Source organism: Schistocerca nitens, chromosome 3 (assembly GCF_023898315.1).
Source record: "Schistocerca nitens isolate TAMUIC-IGC-003100 chromosome 3, iqSchNite1.1, whole genome shotgun sequence".
NCBI classification, from domain to species: Eukaryota; Metazoa; Arthropoda; class Insecta; order Orthoptera; family Acrididae; genus Schistocerca; species Schistocerca nitens.
The window spans coordinates 748,738,292-748,758,936 of NC_064616.1; the positions used below are offsets into that span (position 1 = coordinate 748,738,292).

At 35.5% G+C, this 20,645-nt stretch overlaps 1 protein-coding gene across 9 annotated transcripts in view; it reads left to right on the top strand.

Moving 5' to 3' along the window:
• The first annotated feature begins 5,849 nt into the window (after positions 1 to 5,849).
• The window catches only part of LOC126248744 (uncharacterized), a 56,995-nt gene continuing 42,199 nt past the window's right edge, over positions 5,850 to 20,645 (top strand). For 2 of the 9 annotated variants that reach the window (XM_049950066.1, XM_049950072.1), the window contains exons 1-2: positions 7,852 to 8,367; positions 13,038 to 13,197. In XM_049950066.1, the coding sequence (XP_049806023.1) occupies positions 8,342 to 8,367; positions 13,038 to 13,197 (186 nt within the window). In that variant the 5' untranslated portion in view covers positions 7,852 to 8,341. The other 7 variants (XM_049950071.1, XM_049950070.1, XM_049950068.1 and 4 more) reach the window with 7 other exon arrangements.

Below are 20,645 nucleotides of genomic sequence, written 5' to 3' on the forward strand. Positions count from 1 at the left end.
TACTTAATTTATGTGTTTATGTATCACTGTTATCAGAGAATCTTTTTGTAATTGTAATTCTCATGACTTATAAAATATTTGAAATCGATGTGCCACTTATAATTAAAAGGAGGTGGTTTACAATATATTTGTGTTTGTTATGGAGTTGATGGTGAAACATTGTTAATGAACGTGCACCATGTAGTAATTTAATTTAGTTAATTTAACTGATATTGTTTCTGAGGTTTTCACATGTCATCCATCATTATCATTATTGATTATTCTATCGAAAATATTAGGTAAGTTAACTTCCATTTATATAAGTCAAAACATTGTATATGTACGGGAAAGTCTAAGCAGGAAGGTATTCAAAATATCACTTGTTAGTGATGTGTTTCATTTATACTGATAATGTCTCTGTGTTGATCAGGATATCTTGATTACTAATTCTATTATATTAGCTTTTTTATTTACTTATTTAACAGAAATATATTTACTTTCTTAGAACATTTTGTAGAACTGATTTTTTTACATTATAGTTAACTGGTAATGAAGAGACTTATGAAATACCAATTTAAATTTGTTAAAGTAAATCTAATGTGTTGAACCTTTTGTATCAGGTTGATCAAAATTTTCTTATTTATTGACTTCTCTCGGTTTTATTGTTAACGTATCATAATCATTGTTTCCTAACTTATCTAGTTTCTTAAGGAATGATACAATTTTTTAAAGTAAATACGTCTTAATTAATTTTTGAGTTATAAATATTATTTTATTTATTCTTTAAGGGCTGAGTTGTAATGCTATTAACGTACACTTTGTTTGAAGTATCTTTAAGATCACATATCAGTCATAATTTTAAAATTTCATTTTATAATTATTGTAGGGTGTTTATTAACATATTGGATTTAATTTTGTAATCTTGCAGTAATGACAAAATTAGTATATTTATTTTGTTTTGTATACTTATTGTTGTTAATTTATTATAAGCATCAAGGTAAACTTGATTTCTAACTGTTTATCAAAAACATTTACTTTTGATAACATTTTGAGATTTAACTGGTTCATTAAGGAAAACTTTCTAGAGCCATGGTAGTTTGACTCTGCAGAGATAGCATAATCATTAGTCTCTTAATTAGTGGCTGGAATAAATGGCTTGACGAGAAATCAACTGTCTCTTAATAAATAACAGCATAATTGCTTTCAAGAACTTATGTCAATAAAGCTGATTGTGAGCTTGATGCTGGATTAAGAAAAATTTTGTGCATAGGAGCTCAGTAATTAGGTGTCTGCAATATTTACATTTTTACATGTTTTGACATCAGTCTGGCATGAGCCAGGTTGGTTTCTATTCTAACTTTATTTGTCCACATTAGTATGAAATGACCATGGGGATAATTTTTGTGTTACAGATTAATGTTAATTGGTTATACTGTTTTGATATATTAATGTGTTGAATTTACGAATCATTTGATTAGTATAGATTTTTTCTACATATAGTAGTGATACAGTATTATTTATTTACATTTATTTTAAATTGTCTTCTTTTAGTTATTTGTGTTTTAATTAGTGTAACTTTTTAACTTCATTAGAATGTAAGGTTCTAGCTTATATTCAAGTTCGAAAGTGTCCAAATAACGTAGGTTTTGCAGTTATTCCCCAACCTTTTACAGATGCATTTAAATTAATATGTGCATTAATTTGTGTATTAATGATATAAATTATTATATTAAGTAATGAATAATAGAGCGCCTGATTAAATAGTTCCTTGACAGCATAAATCAAGTACATAAATATGACTTCCATTATAATTGCATAAGATGGCAATTAAACTACCCCCTTTAGTATCAAAATGTACTATGCATCATATACCTTATGTAGTATAAGACAGTAAGCTAAATATTCTAATGGTTCATACCCTATTATAGAGGTATTAGTCCTCCCTTTTTGATGATCAAAACTTTTCGTCCAATCAACATTAATTATTGGAATGAGCCCCTCCATTTGATCAAACTCCTGACTTGGAGTTTGCATAATTCCAGAGATCAACTTACTATCATTCAGCCCCCTATTAACAAGAAATGAAAAGATAATGATAAATGAATCATCAATTAAATATTTTATTGTTCATATGATGCCATCAACAGTGTTATTATTTTAAATTTTATTTATTCAAGCAATATACCCCATAGGATGAGAAAGAGAATTTATCCTATCAGTAATAATCAGATCTAGATTGCTGTTAAAAGAGTGTGGATGCTCCATTGCACTTTTGGTTTCCACAAATCATGGTTATATCAAATTGAAAAGGTTGTTAACATTAACAGCATGACTAAAAATTGCCCCAATAATAGCCCTTTTATATTGTATCCAATTAAGAACATTTATTTGCATAACTTTATTATAAGAATTATTATTGGAGCAGTAGGAGATTTAAATCAAACATCATTATGACAACTTCTGGCGTATTGTCAGTTAGAACCTAGAAAGTATGATTAGATCATTAACCATTTGAGAAAATATGTGAGAACTATATTTTATTGTCTATTCATTACTAAGATTAATTATACTGCTATTGCTTATTCTTCATAAAACAAATCTTATATTAAATTTATAATGTTCTTATCGATGTTATCCCTTGGTGGATTACTATCTTTCCTTTGATTTTTACCAAAATGAATTGTTAAACAGTCACTTACGGAAAACAACATAGCAATCCCAATAATAGTTATAGTAGTATTAACTACTATCATACTTTATCATTACATGTGAATCAGATTTTAGCAGTAATTATATCTTACACTGGAAATTCATGATCAATAAGAATTAAGTCTCAAAAATCAGAATTTATTCTTCCTATGACTGTCATAATTCCCACAGTAGGATTAGTTTCAGAAACCATCATTAATTTCATTATACCAAGGACTTAAGTGAAACAAACTAAACTTCAAAGTTATTAATAAAAGAATAATCTTTTAGCCCTTAATAAACTTTTACATCTCTAGAATTACACTCTAGAATCGTAACTGAATGTAACACAGAATTATGGTAAGAGAGAAAATTCTCAGAAGTAAATTTACAGTCTACCATCTATAACTTCAGTTATCTTACAACAAAATTATTATTTTCGGCAAAACCATGACGCCATTATGGCTTCATACTTTCTATTTGGTGCATAAGCGGTAATAGGTTGAACATCAATAACAATACTTATTCATGTCAAATTAGGGCAACCTGGATCCTTAATAGGAAATGACCAAATCAATGATGATGTTATTGGAGGTCATGCATTCATAGTAATTTTCTTTATAGTAATAAATATTATAATTGGTGAATTTGGTAACTGACTTGTAATATTAATAATTAGAGCACCAGATATAGCATTCTCTTGTGTAAGTGACATACGTTTTTGATTATTGCTCCAGTCATTAAACCTTCTTCTTCCACTGACACGTAGTGTGAATCGGTCTTGAGCGGGCTTAGGACCAATCTGGAGGGAATAAAATGTGGACAAATCTATGCCACTACCTAGTACTGTATCCAGGCTTCCAGCACTAGAGTCCAGTGCTCTACCCAGTAGACCATGGCAGTTACTGTACAATAGTTTCACTTAGCGAACTAATACTTTTACTAGTCTGTGATAAGCCAGGAGACTGCCAATTCGACTACTTACATAACAGTAAACAAACAGTTGCCCAAACTGGTGTAGCTGAAACAATAATATCGTACTGGGAAACTATTAAGTATGGTGAACCCCAAGGCACAGTCCTTGGACCTCTGACCTTCTTGAGGCCATCCACACTGGGCATCATATCACATCACAGTGCCATCAAGGTTTCTCAGAAAGAAAGTTGTGATGGTTGAGGTCATGATCTGTTGTTGATCACGCGACCCCCAAGTTTATTTCAATCTGATACATAGCCATACTTTGTTCTGTTGTACGTTGACATCGATCGTTATTCATTGTAATTTTTTAATTGTTATAAACTTTCGTTTCATCATTCTATTGTTAAAAGTTATAATTTTATTACGAATGACAAATGAGTAATTGAAGCTGTGAGATAACAATCTGAATTTTACAACATTAGCATACCAAATTACTTGCCCTCTGCTACAGTTATGAAGTGGATTTTTATGCATACCGTATTAGTACTCTGTTTAATATTTTGCACTGTGATGTGCCAGATTTGCGGCGATTTCCTGTCCACGTCCTACAGCTAATCTGCGCAAATCCGGTTTGAACCGACATATTTGAGCAATTTCACTCAAACCTTCCGCAAATCTACTGTTCACACCAAACGATCTGTCTATGCAGACGCATGAGAGAGTGCCTAAACGGCGGAGATTGAGTATGGAGACCGATGAGACAGTTAATTTGTCCAATTCAGAAGTGCAAAGGCTGGTGCTATTATACCAGTTAGACATACTGAAAAGAAAGCAGCAGAAATTGATGTGTGAAAATAAACAATGATCCTGAATCCATATTACACTTTTCTACGTACGTATAACAGTATAGATAAGCCACTTTGAAGGTCAGAGAAAAGCTTGAGCATGCTATCTCCTACAGGGATATTCCGAGGAAAAGTATTGTGGAGCTCTAATAAATCTTCACGATGTGGGGGAGTTACAAACCATTCTCGACTTACTGCCTCAAGAGTAGTACATTTATGAAGTTTTTTGAATTCTTCCTTCGAAAGAACGGACATCAACCGCGCCAGCAGCTGTGAAACACTATATGTAAATTGAAAGGGGATTATTACTGTCAGCTGCTGCGGCACATTAAGCGGTACCAACGGCAACGAGCGAAAATGTGTACCGAACCGGGATTCGAACCCGGGATCTCCTGCTTACTGGGATGGTGCAGTGGTTGCCGCAACTGTCTAGCAAGCAGGAAATCTCGTGCTCGAATTCCGGTCCGGTACACATTTTCGCTGGTTGCCGCTGATTCCGCTTAATGACCCGCTGCAGCTAACAGCAATATTCCTCCCTCTATCAACGTATATTTATCAATTTGCGGGTCAAATTCGACTAGCAAGCAGTAGATCCCGGGTTCGAATTCCGGTCCGGTACAAATTTTCGCTCGTCGCCGATGATTGCGCTTAACGACCCGCTGCAGATAACAGCAAAATTCCTCCCTATATGGAGTATGTTTATGAACTTGCAGGTCAGATTCTCCCACATGTAACTATTTTTGGCATGTAGTATGAGAGCTCGAGTATCCTCGAGCTCTTCCAAAAATTATGAAGAAAAACAAGAAGAAGACTTAAAGTATCACACCACAGCACGTATTCCGTTCGTTGTAGTTTATATCAACTTCCAACAACGTGTCAGTCACCGAGTTCATACGGTATTTCATCATGTAACTGACATTAATTAAAGGCCACATGGCATCGTTCTACCGTACAAAAAATTATATACTCTTTTACTCTCGGATATATAAATTTTCGTCATCAGTTACTTAAAACAATGCTTTTATCTAAAATCTGATTGCCTACTGTGTTCCAGCGCTACATAGTGTTGCAAACTGGAACTACTTGATGCGTTTCTCGTGAAGGCGGCCCTTCTGAGTGTGCGCAGTGCGCAGATATTAGCTCAGCCTCAGACAGATCGTGACGTCACGTGGAAACAGGTCAAATGCAAGATTGCACAGCATCTCATATTCATGTATAGGACTCCTGTACAGAGAAAGAAATATGGCTAAAAAATATTCCGAAATTGATTTTACTCATTCGAAAATGATTTCCAAACGAAACTTCGTCCTTGGCAGATAAGATATGCGCATTTCCATACCCTAAATTTTTGTGTTCGTTTTTTCCTTGTCCATGCCACTATAAGCGCTGCGGCTAGAAGCTCAGTTCAATATGGCGTCTGTAATACAGCTGTTCCCGTTTGATTTAGTCAGCCGAATCACTATTTCACATAAATGTTAGAGGTAGACAGCTTCATCCTCAGTCACGATGTGGGGGAGTTACAAACCATTCTCGACTTACTGCCTCAAGAGTAGTACATTTATGAAGTTTTTTGAATTCTTCCTTCGAAAGAACGGACATCAACCGCGCCAACAGCTGTGAAACACTATATGTAAATTGAAAGGGGTTTATTACTGTCAGCTGCTGCGGCACATTAAGCGGTACCAACGGCAACGAGCGAAAATGTGTACCGAACCGGGATTCGAACCCGGGATCTCCTGCTTACTGGGATGGTGCAGTGGTTGCCGCAACTGTCTAGCAAGCAGGAAATCTCGTGCTCGAATTCCGGTCCGGTACACATTTTCGCTGGTTGCCGCTGATTCCGCTTAATGACCCGCTGCAGCTAACAGCAATATTCCTCCTTCTATCAACGTATATTTATCAATTTGCGGGTCAAATTCAACTAGCAAGCAAGAGATCCCAGGTTCGAATTCCGGTCCGGTACAAATTTTCGCTCGTCGCCGATGATTGCGCTTAACGACCCACTGCAGATAACAGCAATATTCCTCCCTATATGGAGTATGTTTATGAACTTGCAGGTCAGATTCTCCCACCTGTAACTAATTTTGGCATGTAGTATGAGAGCTCGAGTACTCGAGCTCTTCCAAAAATTATGAAGAAGAAGAAGAAGAAGAATTTATGTATCCCACCCCAGCACGTATTCCGTTCGTTGTAGTTTATATCAACTTCCAACAACGCGTCAGTCACCGAGTTCATACGGTATTTCATCATGTAACTGACATTAATTAAAGGCCACATGGCATCGTTCTACCGTACAAAAAATTATATACTCTTTTACTCTCGGATATATAAATTTTCGTCATCAGTTACTTATAACAATGCTTTTATCTAAAATCTGATTGCCTACTGTGTTCCAGCGCTACATAGTGTTGCAAACTGGAATTACTTGATGCGTTTCTCGTGAAGGCGGCCCTTCTGAGTGTGCGCAGTGCGCAGATATTAGCTCAGCCTCAGACAGATCGTGACGTCACGTGGAAACAGGTCAAATGCAAGATTGCACAGCATCTCATATTCATGTATAGGACTCCTGTACAGAGAAAGAAATATGGCTAAAAAATATTCCGAAATTGATTTTACTCATTCGAAAATGATTTCCAAACGAAACTTCGTCCTTGGCAGATAAGATATGCGCATTTCCATACCCTAAATTTTTGTGTTCGTTTTTTCCTTGTCCATGCCACTATAAGCGCTGCGGCTAGAAGCTCAGTTCAATATGGCGTCTGTAATACAGCTGTTCCCGTTTGATTTAGCCAGCCGAATCACTATTTCACATAAATGTTAGAGGTAGACAGCTTCATCCTCAGTCAAATATTTCTACTTCTCCTTCACTGCATAGTGAGTCACTCTGTCCATATTAGCTGAATATCCTTTTTTTTTTTTTTTTTTTTTTTTTTTTAAAAAGTCCTAACTTCAAAATCGAAGCTGCTTTCTAAAACGGTTCTGCGTTTACACAGGAGCGAAAATCTATTGTGAAGTTTTTGTGTGGTAAACCGATAATTGGAAATGGATTTCCAGAATCCAAGAGAGAGAGAGAGAGAGAGAGAGAGAGAATTTGCGCGATGCGCTAGCTTCGGTTATGTGTAATAGTTTGAACTTATAAACCGTTAAATGCGTTTAGCACAAGCCGATCCGAAAATTCTCAGTTTCGTGGAGAATTGCTTCTTTTGTTGCATTACGAAGCTGTGTGTGTTTTTTGTACTATTTGCGACGATCGAGAGGCATGTGAAAGGCAACCATATCTAGAGTGTGGGAATGCGGTGGCCTAGAAGAAAAGGACTGTGACCAGTGAGTTACGTTATCTAGCAATAAATGGACCTTTCGTGAGAGAATGCTTAGGGAAGCGAAAGACCAATCGAAGAATAGAACATCAACATCGGTAAGATGGCCGTACATTATGAGGAAGCATGGTAGTTTGGAAATGACGTTGGATTTTTATTTTTGCTGTACAAATTATGTGGACTGTGGAACATAACAGCACAGATACTGTCATACGATTTATAATGATTACACGTTTCTAGATGATAAGGGAGCAACAGACACCGCGGTTGGAAGATAATCGTGAAAGTGCTCCTTTTCTTTCTTAATGTAAACAGTTCGTGTGCATCTCTGAGCACCAAAATCCATTTTCTATTATTACAAAAACGCTCGAATAGCACACAAGCCTACCGCTTTGAGGAATAAGAGAAAACAGTTCTTGCTGTCGTAATGGCAAACAAGGATTGCTGAAGTAAAATAGCTTTACGTCAGCAGAGCATACATCAAAATGTCTGAAAATAATGCAAAAAGTTAGTAGCTGAAAATGAGTCGTATTAATATTTTCTTGCATCCGCAAGTTACGGTTTTGTGAATAGTCATGGAAAGGAACATGTCTAATGCTTGTAAGTGCTGACAAAAATACGTAAGTTGTAGAAAAAAAAAACTGTATCTAGTACTAATCTGAATGCTAATTGTGTTGAATATTTGCCCTACGTGATCTTATTCTAGAAGCTGAATTGTATATTTTGTTGTTTTTATGTACGTCCTAGTGTGATCATTAAATTTCAAATATTTGGAAATACATCTGCCCTTTTGACATTTTATTTGATCTGCAATATGGGCCCAGTGATAGTTACCCTTTGTTTTAAACCATACCATTTGTTGTTCTCTTTAGCTTGCTATGTCCACACTAAGTTCCGTGATGAAGTCACGATTATTGGTCCTTCATACGAATATTCCATGTGTGTTCATTGTCACCAGGAAAAAGATTTTTCCTAGTGAATTCATTTAATTTTTTTAACAGCTACAAAGCAAACATTAATGATTTTGTCAAAAAGTATGGTACTAAGCAAGCTATTGTCTTGGTTGTTATATAATTTGTACCAAATAATTATAATTACTGTGCTTTAAAGAAAAACTAATTTTTAGCAGACTGCACAAATTTGTGTTTGAAGAGACCTTAGGGTACAAATGTCCATTGGTTGTGTGTAGTATTTCGTGTGCAGTTGATTATGATGTACAAGTGATGTGCTCTTCTGTATTGCATTGAGAGGTGAGGCTGAGAACAACACAGAACTTAGTCTTTACCATTTGTTTTATGCTATTATATGTAATATTACAGACTTACGATGTATTTGCTGCATACAATGTAATAACGTGTTTGGTATGCAGCATGCCTTATGGACTTGTAGTGCTAGTGCACAGCACTCTAGTGTGAAACTACTATACTTAAATATTTAACAAATAATAAAGCATGATATCACTCTTGGGGTCCTGGATAAAATTATCATAGTCAAGGACCTGAAAGAGACGAAACTTAACTCCTCTCTGCAGACTTCCAGCTTTTTTTTGACAGCAAAGGTAAATTTCAGTCCACAGCCTCCAGGCTACCATGTTCGTTAGTACAAAGTTATTTAGCTGTCTCATTGCTGTCAGGAGGCAATTTATAATACTTAATTCTCAGATTTTTTTTTTTTTTTTTTTTTTTTTTTTTTTTTTTTTTTTTGGAGATGTAGCAGTGTTACTGAGGTGTGCCTGACAGACAGATGTGTTGAATTAGTCTGAGGCAACAACCTGAAGTCACTGCTTGTTTATGAATGTAGCTAAGCAAGTAAAGATGTTGTTTTAATATTTAAGACATGTATCATAACAAAATTAAGAGTGCTTTGTGTTGTTGTACAGACACACCTCTTAGAACAGTTGTAAAGCCAAATGGTTTGTGGCTGCATAGTGCTGTCTTGTTGAATTCTGGAAATTTTTTAGTTACCATAACTATCAATCATGAGTGCTTGTATTATTTGTATACTTTACTGCAATAAAGTACCAGTAATGTCAGTTGAAATCAGGAGTAGTCAAAGAATTGAGCTTTATGGTGTACACTAAGTTGTTTGCCAATTCTTATGGCCCTGTTTCAATAAGTAAATCTTCTGATGAGAAAACTGTGCTATTTGCACTACATGAATATCTTAATGTAGTACAAGCTTAGTATAATAGTGTTTGCAGTGACCAAAAGCAGAACCTAAAGGTGTGCTTAAAAACATTGTAGGCAAAACAATTGTGAAAGATCCTTGTCAATCTGTCAGATTTTACATCAATTTGATTATTGTTACTTAAGTGAACAACAGCCAGTAGTGTTTATTTACTTGATTCTTCCCTAAAACAGTTTTCAGTCTTACTCAATATGTGTAATATCGTAATGTATTTACCCAGTGATCATTTCAGTGGCATAGGATTTGTTTGCTTAATATAAGGACAAACAGGAGTCATATATTAACAGGGAGAGTACGAAACAAGTGGTGCGCTGTAGCCATACTGCAGGAACCATTGTAGCATTTTTCTGCTGTGATAAAGGAAAACTTATTTATCAGAAAAGCTGTTTCTGAAAAAAAAAAAAAAAAAAAAGGAAAGCAGGTGGAGGGGAAGGTGCAGCTTGCAGCTATTCACACCTACAGGTTGTCCCAAGGGGAGTGGTCAATATTCAGGGATATGACAGAAACAATCACTCGGGGGAGGGGGGGGGATAAATGTGGGCTCTAAAGTGCATCCCTTTCAAACTAAGAGCACATCTACAGTGGAAGGGCTGTTTTGCAGTTGTGAAGATGTACAAGTTATATCTCATAAGGTATACATTTCAGAGCACTTGTTTACTAGACATTTTTTTTTCTTGTTTGGGTCTGTTCCACCTCCTCCCAGATTATGGAAAGCAAAGCGCTTGCAGAAAAAGAGATTTGTTTCACATTTTCAAAAAATAGGTTAACAGTTTTTGAAAGATTAAATTTTCTTCTTGTGGTATTAGCTCTGAAAATATTCTAAAATTTTTTGAGCCCTTAAAAATTACTCCTGTTACTGATATCTAAAAACTTGCGTCAATTTCTTTCTCCTGACGTGTAACTGGGACTTTTCTTGCTTGTGGATGGGAACTACATGTGCTATTTAAATCGGTAAGATTCACGCACTTGCTGTGTTCATGTAAGCTGCTCTTGAATGTGCATTTGCCATTCTCTGAAATAATGTACTTTCTCTGAATATTCCAGTATATTTTTTGTAGAAATAATGGATGATTCCATGTTCAGTAGCTCAGACTTTGGTAGTTTTACAGGAAACCACATTACTATTCCCCACCAAAGATAAAGTTCAATGAATAGACGTTGGCTTTCTAGTGATAATAGATGTGTACATAAAGGCTAAAATACCCTTATGGTCTCGTCCTTCTTGCATTGTTTGCGGATGTTGGCAGTTTGTTGACATTGGTTGTAGCCAGCTGAGTGATATAGTGCACATCAGAGGGCAGGTGGTGGGGCAATTCACAGTGTGAGGAGCAGTGTACCTTGTGGTTCTCCAGCCAATAGCGTCATTCTGCTGTGTCTGCTGGTTGTGATGACAGACTACTCTATGGCTTAGCCTGAGGTCAAGATTAAGTCACAGTGTGATAATTTGCTTGTGAACTGATGAAGCCAATGAGCCAACATGAAACTAAGATTGCTGTGATGGATGGATGTGTAGCATAGCTACAAATATATGTCTATTGTTGCAATAACCTACTTTTATTTCCAGTTTTGTTGAAAATTACTATGATTTGGTTAAATTCCAATGCTCTAAAACATAATATTAGCTAACTTTATTTACAAACCTTAGATTGATTGGGCAAACTGTTACCAACAGCAAAATGCAACAGAAAAAGACTGAAGTGCAATTTTACCACAAGGAAGTAAAATTGAAAGCCAAAGCTACTTTTAGTGCCAGACTATAGTCTTCATGCAGTAAAAGACAAACACTGTACATATGCTCTAAAAAGTATATCTTTGGGATTAATACCAAATTCCTGGGACACATTCTGATGAAAATCAGGTCTGATGACCAAGGGCCACAGGCAAACCTTCTTTTCCCCAAGAGTTAAAAATCAATTAATATCAAAGAAAGTGCTACCAATTCATTGTTATTTGACAGCTTTGTCTGTGAACAAGGGCATCTGTTTCTCCTGGAATTTGTTTTTGAGAGGAGAATAATATCTTAATGAAGAAGAGAGATTACAAATAGAAAGCCTGTGAGATTTGTGGAGTACTTAATTTGTCAACAAAGTGTCACGCTGGACATTGTTGCTGATAATCATGCTAACTGAATGGTTTGTTACTTTTGAGATTACTAGTAGGTCCAAGTGTTGTATGTTAGTCAAAATACAATGTGATTCTTTCTTATCCAAAAAGAATTTAGCAGATTATCATAGATCTAAGCTCGTTCACCACAAAGCCTTAACTATATTAGAAGTGATATCTGCAGTGACTTGAATCATAATCAGCTACATTTGGTTTTTTAAGAAGTATTTGTAAATCTTTGTATGCCGGATATGAGCTGTTGTGGCACGAAATGAGTCTGCTCAGTTTATAACAACTCACAGAAACTCAGATCAGCTGGTGAGGTTGACTGAACTGAAGATCAAATAATGTTGTAACCTTTTGATGAATTATGAATAGCATCCTATACCTGATAGTGAGGCCAGAACAAGCCAGAAGACCAAGTCCTGGATAGCCTTAAGAAGGAGAGCTGTTCATTATAATACATATCTTTCTCAGTTACTGGTGTTTGTTAATTGTTTCGTGCTGTGTGTTTGAAATGTGTGTTACGTATTTATTAGGCAGGATCACTATTCATCAAATCGAAAAAATGCTGAGCAGTGCACAGGCATGTAGAAAAGACAGAAAATTGCTTAGTTTTTAGATAACATCATTTGTGAGTAGAAATTTATCCTTGTATGCATATTGTATTCCAGCCTGAATTTTCTGTCAATAAAATAGTTAATTTTCCGTGTGTTAACTAGAAAGTACTTGTCACATACGATATAGTGCTCATATTGTTATATCCTTTTTCATTCATCATCTGTACTTGCAGCCTTGCTGTATATATTTAATTTTGCACAGCAGTGGCGTGACATCACAGCTGTAGCTGAAAAGTCATTTACAATTTCGGTTGTTCCAAAGGGGGTATTTTAGAGCAGTTTTAAATGAAACATATCCCAGTGGAAATTTATTGCTGACATTTCCAATTTCACAGTGTGGTATGATGGCAACAAACATAAGTTTTATTACTGTCTCACAGAGTCATGGCTGAAGGTGGAGAGGAATGTGAATTGCAACAACTTGTGCCACCTGATGATGACAGCCGTTTACAAACTAAATCAGGAGAAGTTACTCCGCCTGTTACCCCTGGAATCAGCAAAGTCACTCAGACATCTCCCACATCGCCAGTGAGCAATAAGGTGTCTTTTGCTATCCATTAAACTTCTTCTTAGTATAAGTTGTTTCATACATAAGACTGTCAGTCACTTACTTGTTTGAGCATTGGTTAATTTATAGTTGAGTCAGAGCCTGTATGTCGTATATGTGTTAAATTATCATTAATATTTAATTGGTGGTGTGACATATCATGACTACTGTTACATGGGCATTGGTAAATGATTCTTACATTAGAGTAATATAATTAGTAATAATAATAATAATAATAATAACATGAAGTCACCCGAGCAATTAATTCTACGCACAATTGGAAAGCCCCTGGAAAAGATAAAATAGCAAATTTCTGGCTAAAGAAGTTCACCTCAACACATTCACATCTAACTAAATTATTTAACAGTTACATTGCAGATCCATACACATTCCCTGATACACTTACACATAGAATAACTTATCTGAAACCTAAAGATCAAGCAGACACAGCAAACCCAGCAAAATATCGCCCCATTACATGCCTACCAACAATATACAAAATATTAACTTCAGTCATTACACAGAAATTAATGACACATACAACACAGAACAAAATTATAAATGAAGAACAAAAAGACTGTTGCAAAGGAGCACGATGATGTAAAGAGCAACTGATAATAGATGCAGAGGTGACATATCAAGCTAAAACTAAACAAAGGTCGCTACACTACGCATACATTGATTACCGAAAAGCTTTTGATAATGTACCCCACTCATGGTTACTACAAATATTGGAAATATGCAAAGTAGATCCTAAATTGATACAGTTCCTAAACATAGTAATGAAAAATTGGAAAACCACACTTAATATCCAAACAAATACAAATACTATCACATCACAGCCAATACAGATTAAGCGTGGAATACACCAAGGAGACTCATTAAGACCTTTCTGGTTCTGCCTTGCTCTGAACCCACTATCCCACATACTAAATAATACAAATTATGGATACAATATTACTGGAACATACCAACACAAAATCACACATTTGCTATACATGGATGATCTAAAACTACTGGCAGCAACAAGTCAACAACTCAACCAATTACTAAAGATAACAGAAGTATTCAGCAATGATATAAATATGGCTTTTGGAACAGACAAATGTACAAAAAATAGCATAGTCAAGGGAAAACACACTAAACAAGAAGATTACATATTGGATAACCAGAGCGACTGCATAGAAGCGATGGAAAAAACGGATGCCTATAAATATCTAGGATACAGACAAAAAAAGGAATAGATAAGAAAAATATAGACAAAGACTAACAAAAATACTGAAAACAGAATTGACAGCAAGAAACAAGACAAAAGCTATAAATACCTATGCTATACCAATATTGACCTACTCATTTGGAGTAGTGAAATGGAGTAACACAGACCTAGGAGCACTCAATACACTTACACGATCACAATGCCACAAATATAGAATACATCACATACATTCAGCAACAGAAAGATTCACATTAAGCAGAAAGGAAGGAGGAAGGGGATTTATAGATATAAAAAACCTACATTATGGGCAGGTAGATAATTTAAGAAAATTATTTCAAGAACGAGCAGAAACTAGCAAAATACACAAAGCAATCACTCATATAAATTCATCAGCTACACCATTGCAATTTCATAACCACTTCTACAACCCTTTAGATCACATAACATCAACAGATACAAAGAAAGTAAATTGGAAAATGAAAACACTACATGGCAAGCACCCGTATCATCCAACACAGCCACACATCGATCAAGACGCATCCAACACATGGCTAACAAAAGGCAATATATACAGTGAGACAGAAGGATTCATGATTGCAATACAGGATCAAACAATAAACACCAGATATTACAGCAAGCACATTATTAAAGATCCCAATACCACAACAGATAAATGCAGACTTTGCAAACAACAAATAGAAGCAGAAGATCACATCACAAGCGGATGTACAATACTAGCAAATACAGAATACCCCAGAAGACATGACAATGTAGCAAAAATAATACATCAACAGCTTGCCTTACAACATAAACTTATAAAACAACATGTTCCCACATACAAGTATGCACCACAAAATGTACTGGAGAATGATGAATACAAATTATACTGGAACAGAACCATTATAACAGATAAAACACCACCACATAACAAACCTGACATCATACTCACCAATAAAAAGAAGAAATCAACACAACTAATTGAAATATCCATACCCAATACAACAAATATACAGAAGAAAACAGGAGAAAAAATTGAAAAATACATCCAACTGGCTGAGGAAGTCAAAGACATGTGGCATCAGGATAAAGTTGACATCATACCAATTATACTATCATATATCTAAAAAGAAAGATGATGAGACTTACCAAACAAAAGCGCTGGCAGGTCGATAGACACACAAACAAACACAAATATACACACAAAGTTCAAGCTTTCGCAACAAACTGTTGCCTCATCAGGAAAGAGGGAAGGAGAGGGAAAGACGACTTTCCTGATGAGGCAACAGTTTGTTGCGAAAGCTTGAACTTTGTGTGTATATTTGTGTTTGTTTGTGTGTCTATCGACCTGCCAGCGCTTTTGTTTGGTAAGTCTCATCATCTTTCTTTTTAGATATATTTTTTCCACGTGGAATGTTTCCCTCTGTTATATTCATATCATCAATTATACTATCAACTACAGGAGTCATACCACACAATATCCACCAGTACATCATCGCAATACAGCTACATCCAAACGTATATATGCAACTACAGAAATCTATAATTATTGATACATGTTCAATTACCCGAAAGTTCCTAAATGCAATGTAACATATACCATACAGTTAAAAGGCAGTCACACTTGATCAAGGTCCACGTCACTTTCCATTTTTAACCAGACAACGTCTGAGACAGGAAAGAGAAATATTAATAATAATAATGTGTGTTCTTTGTGTTGTGTAGTTTAATAAATATATGGAACAGATTCAGTATTGGAACTTTTGAGTTGTGTAAGTGTCGTGGAAAGGCAGGTTGGAATAGCAAGGTGTGTTGTGCAGTTCAGCAACTATTGGGATTAGTACAGGCAATCTGCGTTTGTCAAGTGTATCGGATACCAGATGCGACTTGCAATGTGGGCTTTGATAGGTTAATTGGTCCTTTTATCTTAGCCGATATGAAATATGTTCTAGAGGCACATATTTCTCAGTGCATGTCATTCAGTTTATGCACAGGATGGTTAGATCAGATACGATAATGTGTTCACCTGTTAATCCTTGTATCTTTTACGAGTCCAATAAATATGGAAGTTGTGGCACTGGGAATAGTGGCCCAGTAGTCAAGACCGCAAACTAGTATTCAGTAGCAAGACTGATATACCTGTCTGGTAATATTGATTTAGTTTATATATAGTTTCCTTAAATCATTTCTGGCTATTCCAATGGACAAGTCCATCAAAAAATATTACACAAATTTCCTGGTTTATCTTCTTACAATTTGAGGTTGTGCTTCATTTAGAATGGGCTTAGTGATGTAAAATCACTCTTCCTTCCTATATTGAAGTGTGGTCTCATGTGTGAAGTATTATTTACATTAACTGGCAGTTGTCTAATTTGTTAATTTGATGATCATTACCAGTTTCAACCTTCAGATCTGTAAGAATGGGTTACAGTATAACAAATCAAATAGTAAGGTGTGTTTCCACTTGCAAGTAATTACCAAAAATAATTTCTGCAAGTATTTGCCAAGATGTTTACATTAGAACAAAAATTTGTGCAAGTTTACTTCTGAAAGTTACTTGGGCAGGTTAATTTCAGAAAATTTCATCGTGCGATAGACAAGTGGTTGTTTACAGCATCATGTTTAAAAACCAAAGCAGCTGCCATCGTTGTTGAATTACTATTATTATGAACCCTCCAGCAGGCATACCTATTGTCACACAAAAAGGCACGTGTTGCAAAATTTACATTTACATTTGTCAGTAAAACAAAGCCTGTGCTGAACAAACTGCTATATTTATTGAAGAATGCAGTTCACATTCTTTGTCTTCAACATTTATAACAACAGCTTTTGCTTTTTAGTTCTTGTAATAACAAATTAGCCAGTTATTCTGACACACATTCACTTTCATAACAGCTTTCACAGACAGTTTGTTATTTAGTGTGCTGTTTACAAGCAAAGTTATTACATCTATCATATTTAGTTGATGTGGATGAATTCTTTTGACACCTACAAAGGATACACATGCCGTGTTTTTTCACTGTAGGTTGAGGGTGCTGATCTTTGGAAGTCAACATTTCAGCACGAAACTGTGCAATAAATACAGTGAGATCTACTGGCAGCGATTTGAGTGATTCTTTCATAAGACCTTCTGCTAGCTTGTTGAGATAAATATGTTGTTGTGAGGTTGTCTCTGGCTTTGTGGGGGGAAAAAACAGTACTTGTGAATCAATTTCAGCAGTGTTAAGAAAAAAGAAAAAAACATGCCAATGGCCATCTCCGTGTAATTCTTGAAACTGTTTAACAGGTACACATTTGATTTAAACTCCACCTTTTGTAACACTGTAATCAGTTATAATTTCATGTTTGCATGTTTATTCATCAACTGTCTCTGTATCATTCATAGTAGGCGAAAGTATGACAGCATTATTTTTATGAGGAATGTATGAAACCTGCTGAAACCCAAACATTGCACTTCCAGTTTCTTTTGTTTTGTTTGGGAGAAATTCTGGAGGAAGATTATGTATGTTCTTCTTCATTGTACCAATATGTGTGATTTTATTATGCAGCAAATATTCAGGAAAGGTGTAGCTTGTGTACCAGTTGTCAGTTGTAAGGTTTCTTTTAGAATTTCCTGCAGGCGCCACAACTCTTTTTCACTATGTGCTCAGGAGCATTAGATACCCGATACTGCCCTTCTGATTGCATGCTACAGTAAACCTCCAGATTACTGCAATAAAATGTTTTTGCATCACATAGTGCTAACATTTTTATCCCATATTTAGCTAGTTTCCTGTGTATGTAGTAAATCCATCCACAGTGGCCTCTGAAAGGATGAAATATTTCTTCTATTGTGTTGAATTCACTGAGGCTGTAAAACTTTGACAGTTATCAACAAAAGGGTCCAATAATGTATAAATTGCAGCAACTTATCAGTTTCTCTCCTGTCGTTTCTCATTTCCATGTCATCAAGCTGCATAAATCATAGAAGAAATAGAAACATTTTGTAACTCATTGCAGCCCTAAGCAGTGCATTCCTGTCCCCTTTGCCACCTAGAGTTCCAATACATTAGCATGATGGTCTTTTTCTTGTTCCAGTCAAAAGAATAATGCCGAACACAGCCATTATTTTGTGTCTTGGTGTTACTTTATTACCTCTTTTGCGCAAGAATTGATTTGTGTCTCACTGACTATTGATTTTTGTCTCACTGTCTATTTATATATATATCTTTTGTATGGTTTACAATTTCATCAATAATATCAAGGAAAATTATTTTCAGAAAACCTCTAACTTCATCAGTTATATCCATCACATTTCTCTTTGGACCTGGTAAATTTGCACAATGTTTTCTCTTGATTTTTGACATTTTAGCACACTTGCATTTACACCAATGCATAACTTTGTCTTTTCCAGTAAAGATCTCCTGCCCATCTGCTATCTTGTAGAGATCATCACAATCCTCACCGTCAAGTTTAGGTTCACTGCCATGGTCCTTATGTTCAATGTTTTCTTTGAGTAGTTAGCATATTTCCTCATCTGATACACCCTTTGAACTGAAACAAGACATCAAAAGAAATGAAATGAATAAATAAATTCAGATGCTAGTTTAACAAAGTTAATGCTTAATGTGCATCTATACAAACTAAAAAATGATGAATAAGTACACTTCTCTCTGCATATTGACTGCCAGAACAAAGCTTGCAATTGCAACTGTCACACTAACAGGCCCACATTGTACTTTTTACAGCGTTTGACACCTCGTTGCTTACTGTTCAGAAAAGAAACTGAGAAAGCTTAGCAAAGGAACTGAAACCAATTTATGATTGTTGAGAAAACATCAAAAATGGAATACATGGCAGTAGTAGTGCAATAGCTAAAGGTTAAGGCATTGATTGAGCATAAAAACAGCTGCTGTTGCGATTTTTACAACAGTGCACCTGCTCGAGGGTTAAAGAAAAATCTTAAAAAATTTAAAACTTTCTGAGAATGTCACATGCAAGTTTTGAACATCTGTGTATTACAGAATGAAGTATTTGGAGATGGGATACAAAAATGCAGCAAACTATATCGCCAAGAGGTCGCTTTTTAATTACTATGTGATTTCTGCAAACAGTATTTATTATGTTTTTTTACAAGTGTGGTGCAGTTATGTTTATGCTAACATTAAATAATCAGTTAAAATTTAAAGACATCTGTATTGCCATTCTGCTTCCCCCTCTGGTGAAAGAAAGTAATAAGTAAATTCATTTTGTACTTGTTTGGCTGACAGTGGCCAAATGTGTGTGTTGGTATAGGGATTCCAGTGATACATTCATTTCAGCCCATCTGTCTATGTTCCATTCTGGTTTACAGCACTGATGTTTTTGTACTGGGTTTCCACACACAAAAATTTTGCAAGATTGAGAAAAATGTCCAGCAGCTAGCTTGTTTGGCAAGTACCTGCAGCATTCAAGAAACTACTTCCACTACCGTATTTACTCGAATCTAAGCCGCACTTATAATACGAATATAAACATTTTGCCACGTATTCTTTCGTGTTTGCTGCTATCTCATTTAAATTCTGTCTGCCTAATAAACTACGAAACTAGAGTGAAACAACTGCAAACGCAGAAGAATATACATATCATGTCATGTTTATATTCGTATTATTCTTATGCGTAATAGTGATACAGTCAGAAATTAAGCACGGCAATTTACTAGATTTTTAAATCTAAGATGACTCTAATTTCTGTGCAGAATGTAATGTACTAAAGAGGCGTCTGCAAAGATTTTCAAACGGAGAAAAATTTTCGCTAAGCTCTCGTTCAGAACATCTTCTATCATACGCAGTCTATTATTTGGTTCTTGTTGATCATTATCAAAGAAAGCAGCAGTGTAAGTAACAACAAATAGCAGTCTCTTGCCATTGTTTCGCTAATGAGACGACAGGCCGTAAACACTCATTATCAGAATGTGACAAACAATGCATGACAGAGTACAGTAATGCATCTTCAGCTTAGAGTGGCGTAAACACCTATAACAAAGAGAACGGCACTTACAAGATCAAAGAAAAATAAGCAATCAATTCAAACCAGACGAAGCACGTGAAAAAGGACGGGTACCCGTATAAATACGGCGGAGCGCCTGACACATAGCAATGGCTACATGGTAAAGCGTAACTGCTAAGCTTACGTCTCGAACCAAACTACTGTACCTGTATTGTCATTCATTCGACCTAAATTGTGTCTCATATTACAATGGACCAACTT